This window comes from Erythrolamprus reginae, chromosome Z, assembly GCF_031021105.1.
Source record: "Erythrolamprus reginae isolate rEryReg1 chromosome Z, rEryReg1.hap1, whole genome shotgun sequence".
NCBI lineage: Eukaryota > Metazoa > Chordata > Lepidosauria > Squamata > Dipsadidae > Erythrolamprus > Erythrolamprus reginae.
In genome coordinates this window covers 78,251,603-78,270,689 of record NC_091963.1, presented here as the reverse complement: position 1 = coordinate 78,270,689, position 19,087 = coordinate 78,251,603, and the positions used below count along the sequence as shown (strand labels likewise).

General features: G+C 36.4%; 1 protein-coding gene across 4 annotated transcripts in view; it reads right to left on the bottom strand.

The window, feature by feature from the left end:
- Positions 1-19,087, bottom strand: part of SLC6A20 (solute carrier family 6 member 20) — a 194,680-nt gene that overhangs the window by 7,088 nt on the left and 168,505 nt on the right. For all 4 annotated transcript variants that reach the window (XM_070727684.1, XM_070727685.1, XM_070727687.1 and 1 more), the window contains one exon: positions 5,648-5,852. In XM_070727684.1, the coding sequence (XP_070583785.1) occupies positions 5,648-5,852 (205 nt within the window). The remainder of the gene's footprint in view (positions 1-5,647; positions 5,853-19,087) is intronic.

Genomic DNA, 19,087 nt, shown 5'->3' with positions numbered 1-19,087 from the left:
CATGTTTGCAAGGCGTTGAGTTTGTCGGTGTCCATGGCGATACCTTGAGGGGAAATGACATGGCCTAAGAAGTCAATGGCTGCTTGAAAAAATTGGCATTTTTCTAACTTTGCATACAGGTGGTGTTGTCAGAGGTGTTGGAGTACTTGTCGTAAGCGGTGTAGGTGAGTTTCTGGTGAAGGAGAATATATCAAAATGTCATCAATGCAGACAATCATGAAGTGGTCAATAAAGTATTTAAAGATCTCATTCATAAAATGTTGGAATACTGCAGGGGCATTGGTAAGTCCAAAAGGCATGACAGTGAATTCAAAATGGCCGTAGCGGGTGGCGAAGGCGGTCTTCCATTCATCGCCTTGACGGATGCAAATGAGATTGTAGGCACCTCGTAAGCCGATTTTGGTGAAAATGGTTGCTGTACGGAGGCGGTCCATGAGTTCTGAGATTAAAGGGACAGGGTAGCAGTTGCGAATGGTAATGGAATTGAGTTTACGGTAGTCACAGCAAAGTCTAAGGTCTCCGGTTTTCTTTTTGACAAAAAGTACTGGGGCAGAAAGTGGTGAAGAGGAGGGTTGGATGAAACCTCTGTCAAGGTTCGGGTCAATAAAGTTTTTTAAGGTGGCTGATTCGGGTTAAGCCATTGAATAGAGGCATCCAGCAGGGAGTTTGGCGTTGGGTAAGAGGTCAATGGTACAGTCGTAGGGTCAGTGGGGGGTAACTGGTCTGCTTCTTTCTCATCGAAAATGTTGGCGAAGTCAGCAATCTTTGGAGGGAGGGTGCACGCGAGTTGGGGAGGAAGTGGAGTAGTAAAGGGTGGGCGGATGTGGTCGACGCATTGTATACTTAGGAAGGAAATCCGGTTTTGGGACGACATGATATTGGGATCGTGGGTTCTGAGCCAGGCTAATCCAAGGACCATAGGAAATTGGAGGCCTTTGGTGACATAAAAACAGCAGCACTGACTGAATACAATACAAATTACTTTGGCTTACTTTAGCGTGGCAAAAACACATCCATTATTCTTTTCGGCAATGTTGAAATTCCACCCTTCTTCTCCACTGACCCCCTGACGTGCCAAATACATCACTACAATATTTAACCTATTCCTCTCCTTAATATCTTCTTCCAGACTTCTGCTCTCTACTTCTGCTCTCTACGTTCCAGCGAGCGTCTGATTCTCCCTCACTAGATCCTGAACTCATAGCCCCATCCTGTGGCTGGCCTCCCACCTGTTCTACTACCTGTAACCTCGCTCCCCCACTACTTCATAAACACTATCAGAATCCGAGTCTTCAATATCTTCATCATCCTCCAACTGATCAGGAGTATGTACAACAGAAGGGAAGCAGGAACCACTGTAATGCCCTAGAGTGCAAGTGACCCATGGAATGATATCTATACAAGAAATTATTTTTCCCAAGAGCGTAGAGAATAGAGGTTAAAGTTCAGTGCACAACATGTCTGGCCAATTCCATGATGCTGTCCTGATGCTCCTGAAAGGGGAAAACCGTGCTCTCTAGGGAATCTATGAGGGTGCCTAAATGCTTAATAGAAGTAGTTGGAGTCAGAGAACTCTTAGGAAGATCGATAGAGAATCCGTGTTTCTGTATCCATCACCAGGTTGAGATTCCTTACAGCTCTGTTTTGAGATGGGGCCTGAACCAAAATGTCATCTAAATATGACTGGAGCCACACATCACATGACCTTAAATGAGCTTCCAAGGCCACCAGGACCTTTATGAAGGTGTGTGGGGCTGAGGAGAGACCAAAAGGTAAGGCATGGTACTGATAATGTCTAATGGCAAAATCGAAATGCAGATATTGTCTGTATGACTCCCATATAGGGATATGGAGATATGCTTTTGTAAGATCTAGGATGCTAAGTAATCCCCCCGGTGAATGTCCTGTAAGATAGCATGTAGAGAATTAATTTTGATATTTAATGAAGAAATTTAAACGTTTGAGGTCCAAAATGGGGTGCCAGCCCCCTGAAGCTTTCACAACCAGAAAAAGGACTGAATAAAATCCTAAACCCCCTGATCTCAAGGAACCTTTTCAATAGCCCTGATTGTTAACAGGTGCTGAACTGCCCCCTTCATCAAAGCCTTTTTTGAAGAGTTCCTAGGGCAGTGATGGCGAACATTTTTCCTTGGGTGACGAACAATTCAATGCTTTGGGAGGGCAAAAATAGCTTCCCCCCCCAAGAGGCCCTCTGGAGGCTGGAAATGGCTTGTTTTTCAACTTCTGGTGGGTCAAGTAGGCTCATGTTTTGCCCTTCCCAGGCTCCAAAGGCTTCCCTGGAACCAGGGGAGGGTTAAAATGCCCTTCCCCATTCCCCCAGAGGCTCCCTGGAAGCCAAAAACACCCTCTCAGAGCCTTGTCAAAAATCAGCTGATCAGCACACACATGCACTTGGAGCTGAGCTAGGGCAATGGCTAATTTGCCAGCAGATATGGCTCCGCTTGCCACCTGTGGCACCCATGCCAAAGGTTCATCATCACAGCCCTAGGGATTGGACAAACAATGAAAAAGGAGGGGGGGTAACAATATAAATTCTAACCGCAAGCCAAAGTGAACTGTGTTATAAACCCAAAGGTCCTGAGTAATCCTATCCCATTGGTCAGCAAAGGCTGACAACTTGCCACCTATGGGGGTAGCTGAAAGGAACTCACTTGGAATGGTGATTGGGCCTCGAAATAGGCCCCTTGAAGGGGTGCTTTAATGGCTTTCCCCAGGCAGACCTATCTCCATAGGAAGACCATGAACCATACTGACCTAAGGTTCGGGAAAAGTTGGACCCCAGATCAGTCTGCCGAAACAGCCATTTAGGGTAGGGAGCCTGACAGTATGCTGCCATCTTAGCAAAGGAAGGGAGAACCTTTCTGCAATCCTTTGATTATATCAAAATATGATCTAACACCGCCCAAAAAGCATGGACTCTTTAATTAGTTTAGTCACCAGATGCCACTTTTGTCTTGTATCAGCAATCCAGTTCTTCAACCAATTGATTCTGCAGCCAACTGTGACCACAGTGATTGCTTTGGTGGCAAATCTGGCAGCCCTCCAGGTGTCATCTGTGGAGAACTGGGTTGCTGCAATGATCTTATTCAGATCTTGATGGGTTCGTAGCTCAGATGGAGAGATTTGTTCCTGGATTTGGCTGAGCCAGATCAATGAAGCAGGGGAGAAAAAGGAAGCCGAGGAAGAGGCCTTCACGGCCCATGTGGCAGAATTGTGCGACTTTAACAGCATCTGTTTCAAGCCTTCTATCTTCTGGCTTTAGAAGCTCCTCTGAGTCTCCAGGAATGGAATTAGGCGAGTGAATGGCTGCCACCTGAACATCCACCGGGGGTGGGTGGGGGGTGGGATGAGGAGAGTTGTTACCTGGGAAGCAAGATTGAAAAACTTCTTGTCTGAGACAGAAGACATCGGACCAGAGGCTGGGGCAGTAAATTGGCGCTGTAACTCCTGAACTTGCTCAACAAAGAGGGGGTCTGTGCTGGATGGAATAGTCTCATATGCCCCAGGCTTGGACTCTGGCAGCCCAGCTGCATTTCTAGCTTTAACAACAAGGATTTGAAGAGAGCTGGAGGAAATAGCCCCGCTGTGGCTGACTGCTCGGGCATAAATCCCTCATCTTCGGATAAGGCAGTCTCATTGTAATCGCTTGCATCGAAAGTGGGGTCCTGACTGCTATCCCTGGATTCCTCACCTGAAACCTCTGCCCCCTGTGGCTGAGGAGGAATAGCAGTGAAGTGAGCTGGTAAATGAGACTTCTGTTTAGGCTGAGCATGCCAAGGTACCTGTTGAAAAGCAGCCATGCACTGCTGCATAGTGGCAGCAATAATCATTTGGATGTTGGCAGAATCTATATCAGAATCTGATGTGCCTGGCTGACTTGGAAATGAAGGAGGTCTGGCAGAATCATTCATTTGCAATTGAGCCTGTGTAATAGCTACAGCAGAAGGAGTAGAACAGCTGGCTGAGGCAACAGGAGGCAAAGTGGCTTTGGTGGCAAAATTAGTCAAGCCCCAAACATTTGTATTGACTAGGGCCACAGGCAGGGAATCCAAATTATTAGAATCCTCTGCTGCTTGGCGCTGGGAAGATAATGTGGGAGGCACGGAGGCAAATCTCCTGTCTACCTTAGAACTGGTCTTGGAGGAGATGCCCTCCCGTTTCTTTTCTACCTGCATCCTGGAACGATATTCCTCTGATGAGGTAGAATGAGCAGAATCTTCAGTTAGTGGGGCAGCCTTTGCAGAGTTGTGCTTCTTCCTCCCCCCACTTGCTGAGATACTGAAGCGCCCAGATCTGTCATTCTGAAGGATTGAAGCGGTGGAGAAAAATCAACTCTGAAGGGCAGAAAATAACAGCTTTTGAGTTTCTCTCTGAGGCATTGAGAAAAGGAACAAGCCTTTACAGCAGAGGAAACAGCGACCTGTAGCAAGCTCTGACAGCTACTTGAATGCTGAACCAATCAGCGAAGAGCAGGGGGACGAAGCCTCTAGAGCCGACCTGTAGCACTGCTCTGATGGTCGGCTCAGGGAGGTTGCGCAATCAGCAGAATTAGAACAGCAGGAAAAATAATTACTTTCTACCAGAATGACTGTGAGGGTGAAAGAGGGGGGAAAAAGTTCCCTAAGCCTCCAGAATGAACTCTCCCAGGAACCAAAGACTGGCACTTGTGAGGGAAAAAAGGAAGCAAGCCAGAGGTGGGCTGCTGCCCGGATGGGGGATGGGGAACGGCACGCAGTGGGGTAGCAAAAATGGAGTTCCCCCCCAGAGCATCCAATTTGCATTGAAAGTTGAAAGAAAAGGCAGGGCACCCTCCATAAGCCACGCCCAAAGTGTGGTAATCAAACTTTTGGTAGCCCCTGATTCCCTTCAGACTGCCCAGGCACTGCCAACTTGTTAGGGGAAGAAATAAGTTTCAGACGCCACTGAGAAATTTAGTCCTTTGTTAAAGAAAAGAATTGAGCTGACAGTGCTGAGAGATATGGTGCAAGCACACGAAGTCTCCAGATAAAGATCATTATAGCCAGAACCTCCGTTGATTTCTTTTCCCTTTTCTTCTTCCTTACTTTATAGTTGCTTTTCTTTTCTTTTTTTTTAAAACCACTTAGCTATACAGTAATAAAGAACAAAAACTATGTTTAATCTTCATTGGAGGAGTGAGTCTGAAACTGGGATATGTTTCAGGAGATGGGGGTTATATATGAGCCATCAATTGATTGACACACTCAGTCCTATGGAGAAGGAGCAATCAGCCTGTTCTGAAACTCTGAATGTTCAAAAGGTAAATGAGTGATAAGGATGGGGACAAGCTAGTGGGCTAGCACAGCAGGGCCAGTGTCTGATATATCCCTGTTGGGACGAGGAAATAGGTATGGCGAATGTTGTAGTGTCTCTACCATCAGTTGTAAGGGTGAACAATTGCTATTGTATTGCCACATTCATAACATCAAGATCATAAGTATTTTGGGGGTTGTGTCATAACTTTGAACCATTGCTAAATGAACTGTCATAACTCGAGGTTGCAATTATATGCATATCCTGACATCTTCTGCAATATTATCTTCTAATTCTATTGTTAGTCGTAGTAGTCATTGAAATTATTCAATATCATTTTAGCTATCAAATTTACCTGAGATAATCTCCCTGGGTACATGAGAAGAGAGGAACTTGATGTCAGTCAGTGGAGTAAGAATGGCTGCAGTGTTTCCCAGCATGCTCCCTATTCCCAGCAACAGTAACATGACAAAATACAGCACTGAATACAATTGTGAGAACTCCATATTTTTAATTGCTTCAGAATATACTATGAATGCTAGCCCGGTCCCTTGCACAGCCTGATGAAAAAAGAGTGTAATTATTAAATAGAGTAATAAATTCAATATTTTGCATACAAGAACAATTGGTTTAAAAAAATCAACCACTGCATTAACTATTGTCTTAACAATATTTAAAACCAGAGAAAATGAAAGTTGAATTGAACTAAATCTACTTGTGATGCTGCAATTTTGTTGAGGCTTCCCTCGCTGGGAAATCCCACCTCCGGACTTCCGCTGCCAGCAAAGCGCCCATTTTTGCGATGCTGGGATTCCCCTGCTTGGATTCCCCTGCAGCATCGCAAAAACGTGGAAGTCCAGAGGTGGGGTTTCCCATGGAGGTGAGTCTCAGGGGAATCCCACCAGCATGAAAATGGGTGCTTCGATCTGAATGGAAGGTCCGGAGGTTGGGTTTTTCAACGAGGGGAGCCTTCACCTGGCAACGGAAGTTCGGAGGTGGGGCATCCCAGCAGCGGCGGCAGGTTTGTAAGGTGAAAATAGTTCGGAAGAAGAGGCAAAAAAATCTTAAACCCCAGGTTCGTATCTTAAAAAGTTTGTATGACGAGGGGTTCGTAACATATACAGGTATCACTGTATATGTATATACTATTTACTTATTTGATTAACCAGAGTAACTTCAATTTGTTCACTTAATCTGCTAAACAAAATATCATGATCAGCTGATAAACTCATAAGGGTTATTTCCAAAAACCCTAATTTCCAAACAAGCAAACCACATTTTACTATGTATATCCAGTCAAAGATATGGAAATTAATCTCTGTTCATTTATGTTTTTTCTATCTGGCCAAATATGGGCTGCAAAATACACATGACAACTAGATGGCAACAGTTACTCCCAAAAAATATCTTAACTTACTTCCCAATTATAGCTTATCTGTGTTTTTGTAATCCAAAACAAAATTGATCCAGCACACATCAATTAGGTGGCATGCTAGAATCTAATAATAGTCCTACTATTTGCATTCAATCTAAATGATTTCAGTAAGTACTTCAGATCTTGAGATGTTGAGATACCATTCAGTGAAAGTAAGTATTAGTTATGATTCAGATGTTGAAACAAAATAATAATATGGCACATTAGAAGACATGAAATGTAACAATAGTATGGAATTGTCAAAGTGGCATTGATTCTGGATAAGCACACAATAAGCTGTGGAAAGTTGTTTTGGACATTTTGCAAAATCTGATTTCTGTGATTTCTAATATTTTACCAAATTATATCTAGTACTACTGTAATGTCTTTCAGAAATTATCTTTTGCCATTATGAACTTTGTAACATATAAAGAAAACAACACTGATTGTAAAACAACTGAGACATAGCATTAGGAAAAACTCTTAATACTGTTACCATTGCAAGATCAGCTAAAAGCCTCTTTTATCAACTTGATCCAGATTACCAGATGGGAAAATTATTATTTAGCTTCAGGATTTTAAAACGAACACCCACACAGAATTTTTCTCTGACTTTAATGGTTTATCATTCATTCATTCATTAACAACAATGTAATAGATAGTTGCAGTTATTTAATCAACCTACTTCAGAATATAGTTGGTTATAAAATAGAGTATAAGATCTTTATATAACTCTATATAATTAAGGTATAACAGTTTAATATCGATTTAAAAATAGATTAGAGGTAACTAGATTAATTTAACTATATAAGATTTAGTTTATAATAGAAGGTTGCATTGAGAGCAAAATATAGAGATTCTAAATATAAAGGATAATTAAAGCAAGTAGGAGAAATAAGAAACGTGGCAACATCGTCAACGGTGACCAAGACTATTAAGAAAGCAACTTTAGTAATGTCATCTCCAGTCACACAGAAGTCAATAACAGAAGCAAGTGTGATCAAAAGTAAAAGACAAGCGCCCACGTTACATATGTTACAAGCCTCATTAGATAAAATTCAAGAATTTATGATCAAATCGTAGGAATCAATGAATAAGACACAAGAGGCAATATCACAAAACCATGAAAAGACCAAAGAAAAGTTAAAGAGGTGCAAGAAAACTTTAGAAAGTTAAACTCCAGAATAGAAGTAATACAAGAGGCAGTGACCAAACAGAAATTAAAAATAAAGAAAATAGAAGAAACATCAGAAGAAACAGAAAAAAGAGTAACTGAAACTGAAGTAAAATTAAGAACAATCAATAAAGAGCTGAAAGGCTCTATTGCCCACCTGGAATTAGAGAAATCTTTTTATTTAAGATTTCAAAACATACCAGAAATAAAAGAGGAAAACATATTCACAATTATATTGGAGCTGGTATCAGAAGGAATACAAATAGATGAAGAAGAACTAAATAGGCATATAGATGAAGTGTATTGAGTCCAGACAAACAATGCCAAAAGACAGAGATTACCTAGAGAGGTGCATGTCAGGTTTACAAAAAAACCCAATGAGGGATAAAATTTACAGATATACAAAAGGAAAACAAATAATTTACAAAGGGAAATAAATTATTGTGTTAAAGCAAGTCGTCCAAAACGGATAAGAGAGAAGAGAAGGGATCTACATTAACTGACAGCGAAACTGATTAGGCATTAAATACCATTTAGATAGTTAATACCAGAAGGAGTAGCAATAGCATGGAGAAGATAAATAATAATAATAATAGAGATGATTGAGCAGCTGGATAAATTTATAGAAGAACATCTGAATAAGGAAGGAGAAAGTAGTATTGAAATGGAATTTCAAAGTAAAGAGGAAAAAGAAATAGAAGAAGAGATAGAGGAGAAGGAGAGAGATGAGAAGAGAAACCCAGCGAGAAACAAGGAGTGCAAGGAGAGCGAGAGTAATTTACAAATAAAAGAACCAAAATGCAAAATTTAATTAAATTATTCTCAATAAATATAAATGGATTAATTCACAAAAAAGTGGACAAGTCTTTAATAATTTACAAAAACAAAATTTTGACATCATTCGTATGCAAAAAGTACATATTAAAAAGAAAGAAGTTAATATATTAGAAAAACCAAAATTGGGCAAACTTTTTACATCTCCAGCAGAAGTTTTTTAAAAAGAGGAGTTGCAACATATATTAAAAATTGGTTAAACCCCAAGCAAATTTTTGTAGATAAAGAAGGAAGAATATTGATAACAGAGATTTCCATAAAAGAAATGAAAATATTGCTAATTATAATATATGCCCGCCAATATAGGACAAAATGAATTTTTTAAGAAGCTGCACAACCTAATTGTAAAATCAGAAAGAAGGAATGTATGTATTGTAGGAGATTTCAACACAGTATCAGATATTTTAAAAAGATTATAAAAGTGAAAGAAATAAAAGTACAGTGATACCTCATCTTATGAACTTAATTGGTTCCAGGACGAGGTTTGTAAGGTGAAAAGTTTGTAAGACAAAACAGTGTTTCCCATAGGAATCAATGGAAAAGCGATTAATGCGTGCAAGCCCAAAACTCACCCCTTTTGCCAGCCGAAGCACCCGTTTTTGCGCTGCTGGGATTCCCCTGAGGCTCCCCTCCATTGGTAACCCCAACTCCGGACTTCCGTGTTTTTGTGATGCTGCAGGGGAATCCCAGCAGAGGAATCCCAGCAGCGCAAAAATGAGTGCTTTGCTGGCAACGGAAGTCCGGAGGTGGGGTTTCCCAGCAAGGGGAGCCTCAGCAAAATTGCAGCATTGCAAAAACACGGAAGTCCTCAAAACCCCACCTCCGGACTTCCGTGTTTTTGGGATGCTGCAATTTCGCAGAGGCTCCCTCGCTGGGAAACCCCACCTCTGGACTTCCGTTGCCATAGAAGCACCTGTTTTTGCACTGCTGGGATTCCCCTGCAGCATTGCAAAAATAGGGAAGTCCAGAGGTGGTGTTTCCCATGGAGGGGAGCCTCCGGGGAATCTCAGCAGCACAAAAACGGGTGCTTCACTGGCAACAGAAGTCCGGAGGCGGGGCATCCTAGTGATGGCAGCTTAGGTTTGTAAGGTGAAAATAGTTTGGAAGAAGAGGGGAAAAAATCTTAAACCCTGGGTTTGTATCTCGAAAAGTTTGTATGACGAGGGGTTTGTAAGATGAGGCATCACTGTATAGAAAAGGATTACTTGCAAACTTCTTAGATATAGCCAATGAATTTAAATTAAAGGATTTATGGAGAGAAAGATACCCTCAACAGGAAAAATACATGTACTATTCAAACCCACATAAATCATGGTCCAGCCTGGATATGGTCTGGATAGATATGGAATTGGGGGGAAAAATTGAAACAGTGGAAATTCAACCCAATACATGGTCTGATCATAAACCCGTTATGTTGACATTTAAAGGAGATCAAAGGAAGAGATGGGTAATGAATCAGAGAGTGATAGGAGAAAACAAATATAAACAATATATGGAGAAGGAATTAATTGTTTTCTTAGAAGTAAACTGGAATGAAGATACCACTATACAAAACATTTGGGATACAACTAAAGGGTATATAAGGGGATTAACAATTGCATATGTGGCCAGGAGAAATAGAAACAAATATAATCAAATAAAAGAAATTCAAAATAAAATAGGAGAAAGTAAACTGCAAGGAAAGCCAGGTAACAAGAGATTCAATGAAGAAAGAGAATTACTTAAACATAAAATTAACTTAGCAACACAAGAAGAGAAAGTTCTTAAAATTAAAGCAGCCAAACAAAATTATTTTGAGCATGCTAACAAATTTGGCAGGTGGTTAGCTTACAAATTAAGAAAAGAAAGGAAAAAGAGAAATATTCAACAATTGGAAGACAAATCAAGAATTAGACAATTCAATATTGGGAAGAAGAAAAAAAATTGTGATAGAATACTTTCAAGAATTATATAAAGCAGATAAAATAGATCAGCAAGAGGTGCAGAAGTACATAGATCAAGTTAAAATACCAATGATATTAGAACTTTAAAGATACAAAAACTTTAAAGATACTACAAAAGAGGAGATAACCCTAAATGAATTGGAAAAGGCGATTAAAAAACAAAAAAATAATAAAACACCCAGACCAGACAGGATCCTGGCAGAATATTATAAAGAGATGAAAGAAATTTTAAAAAGTTTGAAAACATTTAAGGAAGTACTAATTAAAGGCAAAATGCCATAATCTTGGAGAGGAGCAGTAATTACCCTGATCCCTAAAGATAATTCTAATGAGTCACAAGGTTCGGTGTTACAGGTCAATCTTGCTCCTAAATATAGACTGTAAATTTTTTTGCCACAATAGCAGAAAGATTAAAACATATAAGTAATGAGATCATACATACAGACTAGAATGGATTCTTGCCAAATAGGACTATTAAAGATAGTTTGAGAATGATACTGAATATTTTAAAATATTACAAAATTTATCCTGAAAACCTGTTGCATTCGTGTTCTTGGATGCAGAAAAAGATTTTGATAATCTTTTTTTTTTTGAATAATTTTTATTGATTTTTAAAAAAATGTAAGACAGACAGAACTAACAACATTTAACATATATAGGAGCATCCATTTCTCCTCTTATTATAGAAGTCTTCCTAATACAAAAATAAAAAGCTAATTCTATTTTAGATCAATACAGAAAAGTAAACTTATCGATGAAATATCTGTTTGTATACAATACTAATATGCAAAGAAAAATAAACCTAAAATTTCAAACATTTTCTATTGATTATATAATTATGATTAAATTGTTAAACTCAGCTATTAGAAATAGTGTTATTCATTGAATTTCAATGTAAGTTGTATTCAAGAATATACATTTTACTGTTTCATACTTCGTTTTTTTATCTTCAATAATATTTTTTTCTCAAATGCCACCATTTATACACTTTTCCCCAAATTTTATAAAATTCAGATTCCACTTGATTATTTAATCTTCACGTCATCATATCCAATTCTGCACATTCCATAATTTTCCTAAAAATCTCTTCATCTTTTGGAATTTCCTTTTCTTTCCATTTTTGTGCAAATGCAATTCTAACTGCTATTAAAATGTGAATTATTAAATAATATACAGTAGTCCCTCACCTATCGCTGGTGTTACGTTCCAGACCTGGCCGCGATAGGTGAAATCTGCGATAGGGAATTTATCGACTGATAGTACTTATTTAAGTATTTATATTGTAATTGTTTGGTAAGTTTTCATTGTTTTAAGTGTTTATAAACCCTTCCCACACAGTATTTATTTTAGATACAGTATTTAAATACAGTATTTACAATTTTAGATATATATATTTTTTTAAAAACCCTGCTGATCGAGTTCGGCGGGCTGTTTAAATCTGCCGATCGACTTCTTCAGAAACCCGCGATGAAGTGAAGCTGCAGTAGATGAAGCGCGGTATAGCGAGGGACTACTGTACTTCTTTTTTATATTTAATATCCATGATACCTAATAAAAAGAATTCTGGTGTCTTCCAAATTTCCTTATTTGTAATTTCTCTCAGCCATTTTTCTACCTTGTTCCAGTAAATTTTAGATTTTGGGCATGTCCACTATGCGTGGTAGTATGTGCCAATTTCCTTTTTACATTTCCAACACATAGGTGAAGCACTAGGAAACATTTTTGAAATCCTGTTTGGTGGAAGATGCCATCTATATAACATTTTAATCTGATTCTCTTTGAAAGAAATTGATCTAGTTATCTTCCAATTATATGTCCACACCTTTTCTCATGTATCTAAGTTTATTTCTTTTCCAAAATTTTTACACCAACTAATCATATTGTCTTTCAATATCCAGCCTATCATCCTATAGTTTATTAAAAATTTATATAATCTCCCAATCAATTTCCCTTGATTTTGTATCAGTAATTTCCCAAGTGCATTGTTATCCTTCCTGAATATAAATGTTCTTGTGTCTTTTCGATATCTAGAGTTAATCTGGGCGTACTGCCACCAATCAATTTCTACCCCAGATTCTTGTAATTCTTGTTTTGTTTTTAATTTTAATTGATTATCAAGTAAATCGCTATATTTCCATATTTTACCTTCTTTTAACAAATTTGGGTGAGAAATTGCTTCAGTCGTTGAGATCCAATCTGGCATTACTAAGAAATGATTTTTTAAAATCTCTCTCCAAACATCTATTAATGCCTTTCTAATTATATTCCTATTAAAATATGAATGAGTTTTAGACTTTTCGTACCATACGAAGGCGTGCCAGCCTAGCATTAAGTCATGGCCTTCTAAGTTTAATAATCTTCTGTTTTCCAGGGTTAACCATTCTTTTATCCATGTTAGTGCCGCGGTTTGGTAGCATAACTTCCAATTTGGGAGGGCAAGTCCTCCTCTCGCCTTCCGTTCTTCTAATGAACTTTGTTTTATTCTTGGTTTCTTACCTTGCCATATAAATTTTTTAGTAATCTTTGTTAGTTCTTTAAAAAAATTCCCTCCTGGATTTATTGGAATTACCTAAAATAAAAATAATACTTTGGGAAGGACATTCATTTTAATTGTAGAAATTCTTCTTCTAAAGATAACTGTAGATTATTCCATATTTCCAGATCTTTTTAAATTTGATCTAAGAGTTTTGTATAGTTATCATTTTTTAAGGAAATGACTTTTGCAGAAATCCAAATACCTAGGTATTTTACTTTTTTTGTTATTTTCATGTTTGTTAATTTTTCTAATTGTTTTTTCTGTGAGTCTGTCATATTTTTTATAAGCATTTGTGTCTTTTCTTTATTAATTTTCAGACCCGCTACTTTTCCATATTCTTCTATTAATTCTACTAATTTTAATATGGATGTCAATGGATCTTCTATTATGAAGACTACATCATCTGCGAAAGCTTCTACTTTGTAACTTTCTTTTTTAATCTTCAGGCCTTTTATATCATTTTCTGTTCTTATTTTTATTAATAATGTTTCTAATGTTAGAATAAATAATAATGGTGATATGGGGCAGCCTTGTCTAACACCTCTTTGTATTTCTAATCTTTCCGTTTGTTCATTATTTATTATAATTTTTGCTGTCTGATTAGAGTAAATTGCATCGATAATATTAAAAAAATTAGTTCCTACATTCATAGAAACATAGAAACATAGAAACATAGAAGTCTGACGGCAGAAAAAGACCCCATGGTCCATCTAGTCTGCCCTTATACTATTTTCTGTATTTTATCTTAGGATGGATATATGTTTATCCCAGGCATGTTTAAATTCAGTTACTGTGGATTTATCTACCACGTCTGCTGGAAGTTTGTTCCAAGGATCTACTACTCTTTCAGTAAAATAATATTTTCTCATGTTGCTTTTGATCTTTCCCCCAACTAACCTCAGATTGTGTCCCCTTGTTCTTGTGTTCACTTTCCTATTAAAAACACTTCCCTCCTGGACCTTATTTAACCCTTTAATATATTTAAATGTTTCGATCATGTCCCCCCTTTTCCTTCTGTCCTCCAGACTATACAGATTGAGTTCATTAAGTCTTTCCTGATATGTTTTATACTTAAGACCTTCCACCATTCTTGTAGCCCGTCTTTGGACCCGTTCAATTTTGTCAATATCTTTTTGTAGGTGAGGTCTCCAGAACTGAACACAGTATTCCAAATGTGGTCTCACCAGCATTCTATATAGCGGGATCATAATCTCCCTCTTCCTGCTTGTTATACCTCTAGCTATGCAGCCAAGCATCCTACTTGCTTTCCCTACTGCCTGACTACATTCATCTTATTTAATTGTATTTTCATAAAAGTCCAATCTACATTATCAAATGCCTTTTTTGCGTCTAGAAATATCAGTGCCATTTGTTTACCGGGATATTGTTTATAATATTCTAGGGTATTTATAATTGTCCTCAAATTATTTTTAATTTGCCTACCTGGTAAGAATCCATTCTGTTCTTCATGTATCATTCCATTTATGATGTTTTTCAGTCTAAATGCATATATTGATATAAAGATTTTGTAGTCTACGTTTAGTAATGAAAATGGTCTATAATTCCCAATTTTCTCCTTTTCTGTTCCCTCTTTATGTATTAATGTTACTAAGGTTTCTGTCCATGTTCTAGGTAATTTTCCATCTGCTATTATGTTATTAAATATCTCAAAAATATTGGAGAAAAGTATTTCAATGTCCAACTTGTAAAATTCTGCTGGAATTGCATCTGGGCTAGTTGCTTTATTGTTTTTCTGTATTTTGATAGATTGCTGTAATTCTAGGGCTGTGAAAGGATTATTAAGTTTTTGTTGCTGTTCTTCAGTTAATATCGGTAGGTCTATAGTGCTTAAGCAATCTGCAATTGGCTCTTCTTTTATTTCTTCTTTTTCATACAATTTCCTGTAAAATTGTAATACTATTTCCTTATTTTCATTTATTTTGTGTCTTATTACTCCTTCCATATCTGACAATATTTTTATAATTTTAGATTCTCTTTCTTTCCTTAATTTATAAGCTAACCATCTTCCCGGTTTATTTGGATGTACAAAATATTCTTGTTTCACTCTTTTTATTTTTTCTACCATTTTTTCTTGTTCCATTAACTTTATTTTATGTTTTAATATATCCCTCTGGTTTTTAGCTTTATCATCCTGTTGATTTTTCTGCATTTATAATTCTAATTTTTAAAATTCGTCTTCTAATTTTTGATATTGTATCTTTTTCTCTTTATTTTTCCTAGCTACATATGAAATGATTAAACCCCTAATGTAAGCCTTTGTTGTATGCCAGAGATTTTGTGGGGTTGTGTCATTATTTTTATTTATTTTGAAAAAAAGTTCCAATTCTTTCTTGATCCATTCTTTATATTCAGGATCACGCAAAACATTCCTATTCATAAACCAATTATTGGGTTTTTCCCTACCTTTCCAATGTATTACTATTGGGCTATGGTCTGCCCAACTATTAGTTTCTATTTCAATATTCTTAATCCTTTCCATTGTATACGCTGATGCCCATGCCATATCTATCCTAGTCCAAAATTTGTGGGGACTTGAGTAGAAGGTATAATGTTTATTTTGTGGGTGGTATTCACGCCATATGTCTTTTAATAGTAGTTCTGTACTCATTTTCCAAAAAGTTATTGGTAGGATTGTTTTTTTCCCCTTTCCTTCCTCTTCCCTGAATAATCCATTTGACTATCTGAAATTGCATTAAAGTCACCTACTATTATCATATTTTCTATTGATAACTCAATTATCTTATTGTGTAATTCCTTATAAAATTGTTTTTGATTGTCGTTGGGTGCATATATTGATATAATAATGAGAGGTTTTGGTTCTAAATCTAGTTGTACAATCAAAATTCTTCCTTCAAAATCACTATATATTTGTTTTGAATCTATTGTTTCATCAATATACATTACTACACCTCTTTTTTTTTGATCCACTAAACTCGTGTATATTTTCCCAAGTTTGGGCTTATTGAGTAATTTTCTATTTGATTTTTTAATATGAACTTCTTGTAGTATATTTATTTGTGCTCTTGAACTTAGTCAATATTTGATTTCTTTTCCTGGGATTATTCAATCCATTAACATTTACTGAGAAGATTTTTAAATCTTGTGACATCTCTATTTATAATATTTTTTGGTTTCTTTGGATTCTCTCAATCTACTACCTAACACCAGTTTTTGTTGAATTTGAGGTTGTGGTTGTTTCTTTCTGACAACTTGTGTTTCCTCCCTCTCTTTGCTGGTCACCCCCTTTTCTTCTTCTTTGTCTTTGGTTTCTTTGTGTAGTTGTTCTGTTCTATTTAATCCACTTTGTGTGAAGAAAGCTCTTTTGTCTTCCACATTCTCTATCTTTATTCTCCGTCCTTGCCAAGTTAGCGAGAGACCTTCTGGTACCAACCATCGGAACACTATGTTTTCTTGTATTAAGACACTTGTGAGAAAATAATATTCTCTTCTGCTTTCTCTTACTTGTTTTGGAACTTGTTTTAGTATTGTAATGTCTTTCCCTTTGTATTTCCAGGTTTCGTTTCTTGCTTGTTTCAAGATGTCATCTCTAATTCTCCTGGAGAATTTGATGCGGACCTCTCTTGCTAGATTATGCCGTTGTACATATCCAGTCTGGACTCTGTAAATTTCATCTCTCTCTCTTATAAGATCTTGTGGGTCCATCTGTAGAGTTTTTCCTATTATCTCTGCCATCTTTACTGTTAAATCTTCATCTTTTTCCTCAGTTGTATTTTGGAATCTCAAGCTGTGCGAAGCGGATCGCAATTCCAGATTGGTTATTGCTTCATTGAAGCCTCTGCTAGTCAGATGACTGTGTTCTTCATATTCTTCCATCTTTTGTCCTACATCCTCGATTTTATCCTCCACTGTTTTCATTATTTTTTCATTCTCTTGTAAATTTTGTTGTATAACTTTCATATTCCCATCCATCTCCTTCATACTTCATACTACTCCTATTTCGGTTTTGACATCACCAATTTCTGTTTTAAGATTACCTATTTCTGTTTTCAGATTGCCCATTTCATTTTTCATTTCTTCTAAATATTTTTTCACTTCTTCTCTATTTGTGTCCATTGAAATCTTGAATGGTGGCCAGAGTATCTTGAATAGTCTGAAAGTTAGGTTCTGGTGGAGTTTTCTCCTTTTATTTTTCTTTATCCTTGGCCAACATTACTATTATTGATCTTTGTTGTAATGGAGATGATACTAGAGATACCTTTGGAGTGGGAGTTGGGGTGGAGGTTGGTTTTTTGGTTGTGGTTGTTGTGATGGTAGTAGTACTCTGTGACCTAGAAGAGCCTCTCATATCTCCAGGGATTGTCAACCAAAAATTATATAATATCTTAAGTTTCTTCTATTTTAATTAATTGTAGTCGTTGCTAACAAAACTATATTATTTAAAAACAATTATAATCAGACCAAATAGTAATATTATGTAAAAACACAATACTATAAAGGGCAAGACACACCAAAAGAGAGAAGAATGTATTTAAACTATCACAATAAATTTTATAATACTCTCTATGTTAATTAATTATTTTCTCAGGTATAAATCAAGTATCAAATATCAAATTTCAAATATTTCATTCAATGTAGTAAATAAAATTAAAGCAAAATATATAATTCTATTGGTCTAGCATAAATCAAAGCACAAATAAAAGGAAGAGAATAAGAGAGAAAAAAGTAAAAGACCAAAAATGAGAGAGAGGGAAAGATAAGTAAATGGATTTGGGGGTATGCCAGATCGAGAGGGGGAAAATTATCTAGCAGTTCATCCTATACCTTGTCTATAGTAAAAAAAAAAGTTTTTTAAAAAAAGAAACCTTAGGAAAAAAAAGTGAATAGTAAATATAATATGAAAATATAAGTATAAATGTGAATGTTATGTAAAAGTGTATTTATAAAAATGAGTAAAATATAACCAAGAAAGAAAAAAATATTATAAAAATATAATATAAAAATGTAACTATAAATGTAACTATTATATAAAAATGTAAATATAAAAGTATAAAAGTGTAAATGTTAAGGTATAAATGTGAGAAAAAATATGGGTATTAAAAATCTAAAAGAGAATTAAAAAGCTCAATAATCACTCAATTGATATATTTCAAAATTAATCCTGATATAGTTTTTATATCCTTGAATCCTTAAATCTTTAATTTCTTATGTCCACATTCCACACATATTCTTGTGTTCTCAAGTTCACAATATATTTTTTTTATTCTTGAAAGCAAACCAAATCAACAATCCATGTGCCAGGGAAAAGTAAAAAAACTAAAATCAATCCAGAATCTCCTAACGACGTCAGCGAAAATCAAGTACAGGAAATAAAAAATACGATGAGTAATAGAGTGATAACAATAGTTAATAAAAAATAAGAAAAATTAAAAAGCAAGGAAAAAAAATAAGAAGCAAGGAAAAAAAAAAAGCGAAAATTAGTCCGTTGATCCTTCTGCTGCCAGTGTTCGAAGAAGAAAAATAGTCCCGCTACGAAGTTTCCCAAATCACCAAAGTCCGTTTGGAAAGTCGAGTCAAATTGGGTTATATTACTTAATCACATTGGAGGCTTAAAAAGATTCAAAGTTGATCGATGTTTCTCATAATCGAATATTTTTTCCTTCATATATTATAATTCAAGATCGCCTTTTTAAGTACACTTCCTTCTACTATAGCCGGAAATAGTCAGACATGATCAAATAGGATATTTTCAATTTATTAGATTCTCCTTTCATCCCCTATTGCGAAGCGAGTTCGTATTCTTCCAGGGATGTAAGGTTTTTCATGTATACTTTTTCTTAAAGTTCAGCAATTTGTAGAAAATGGTAAATAAGTAGAAGTAAGTAGAAATAATGTATATAGATCCAGTCGTAGCT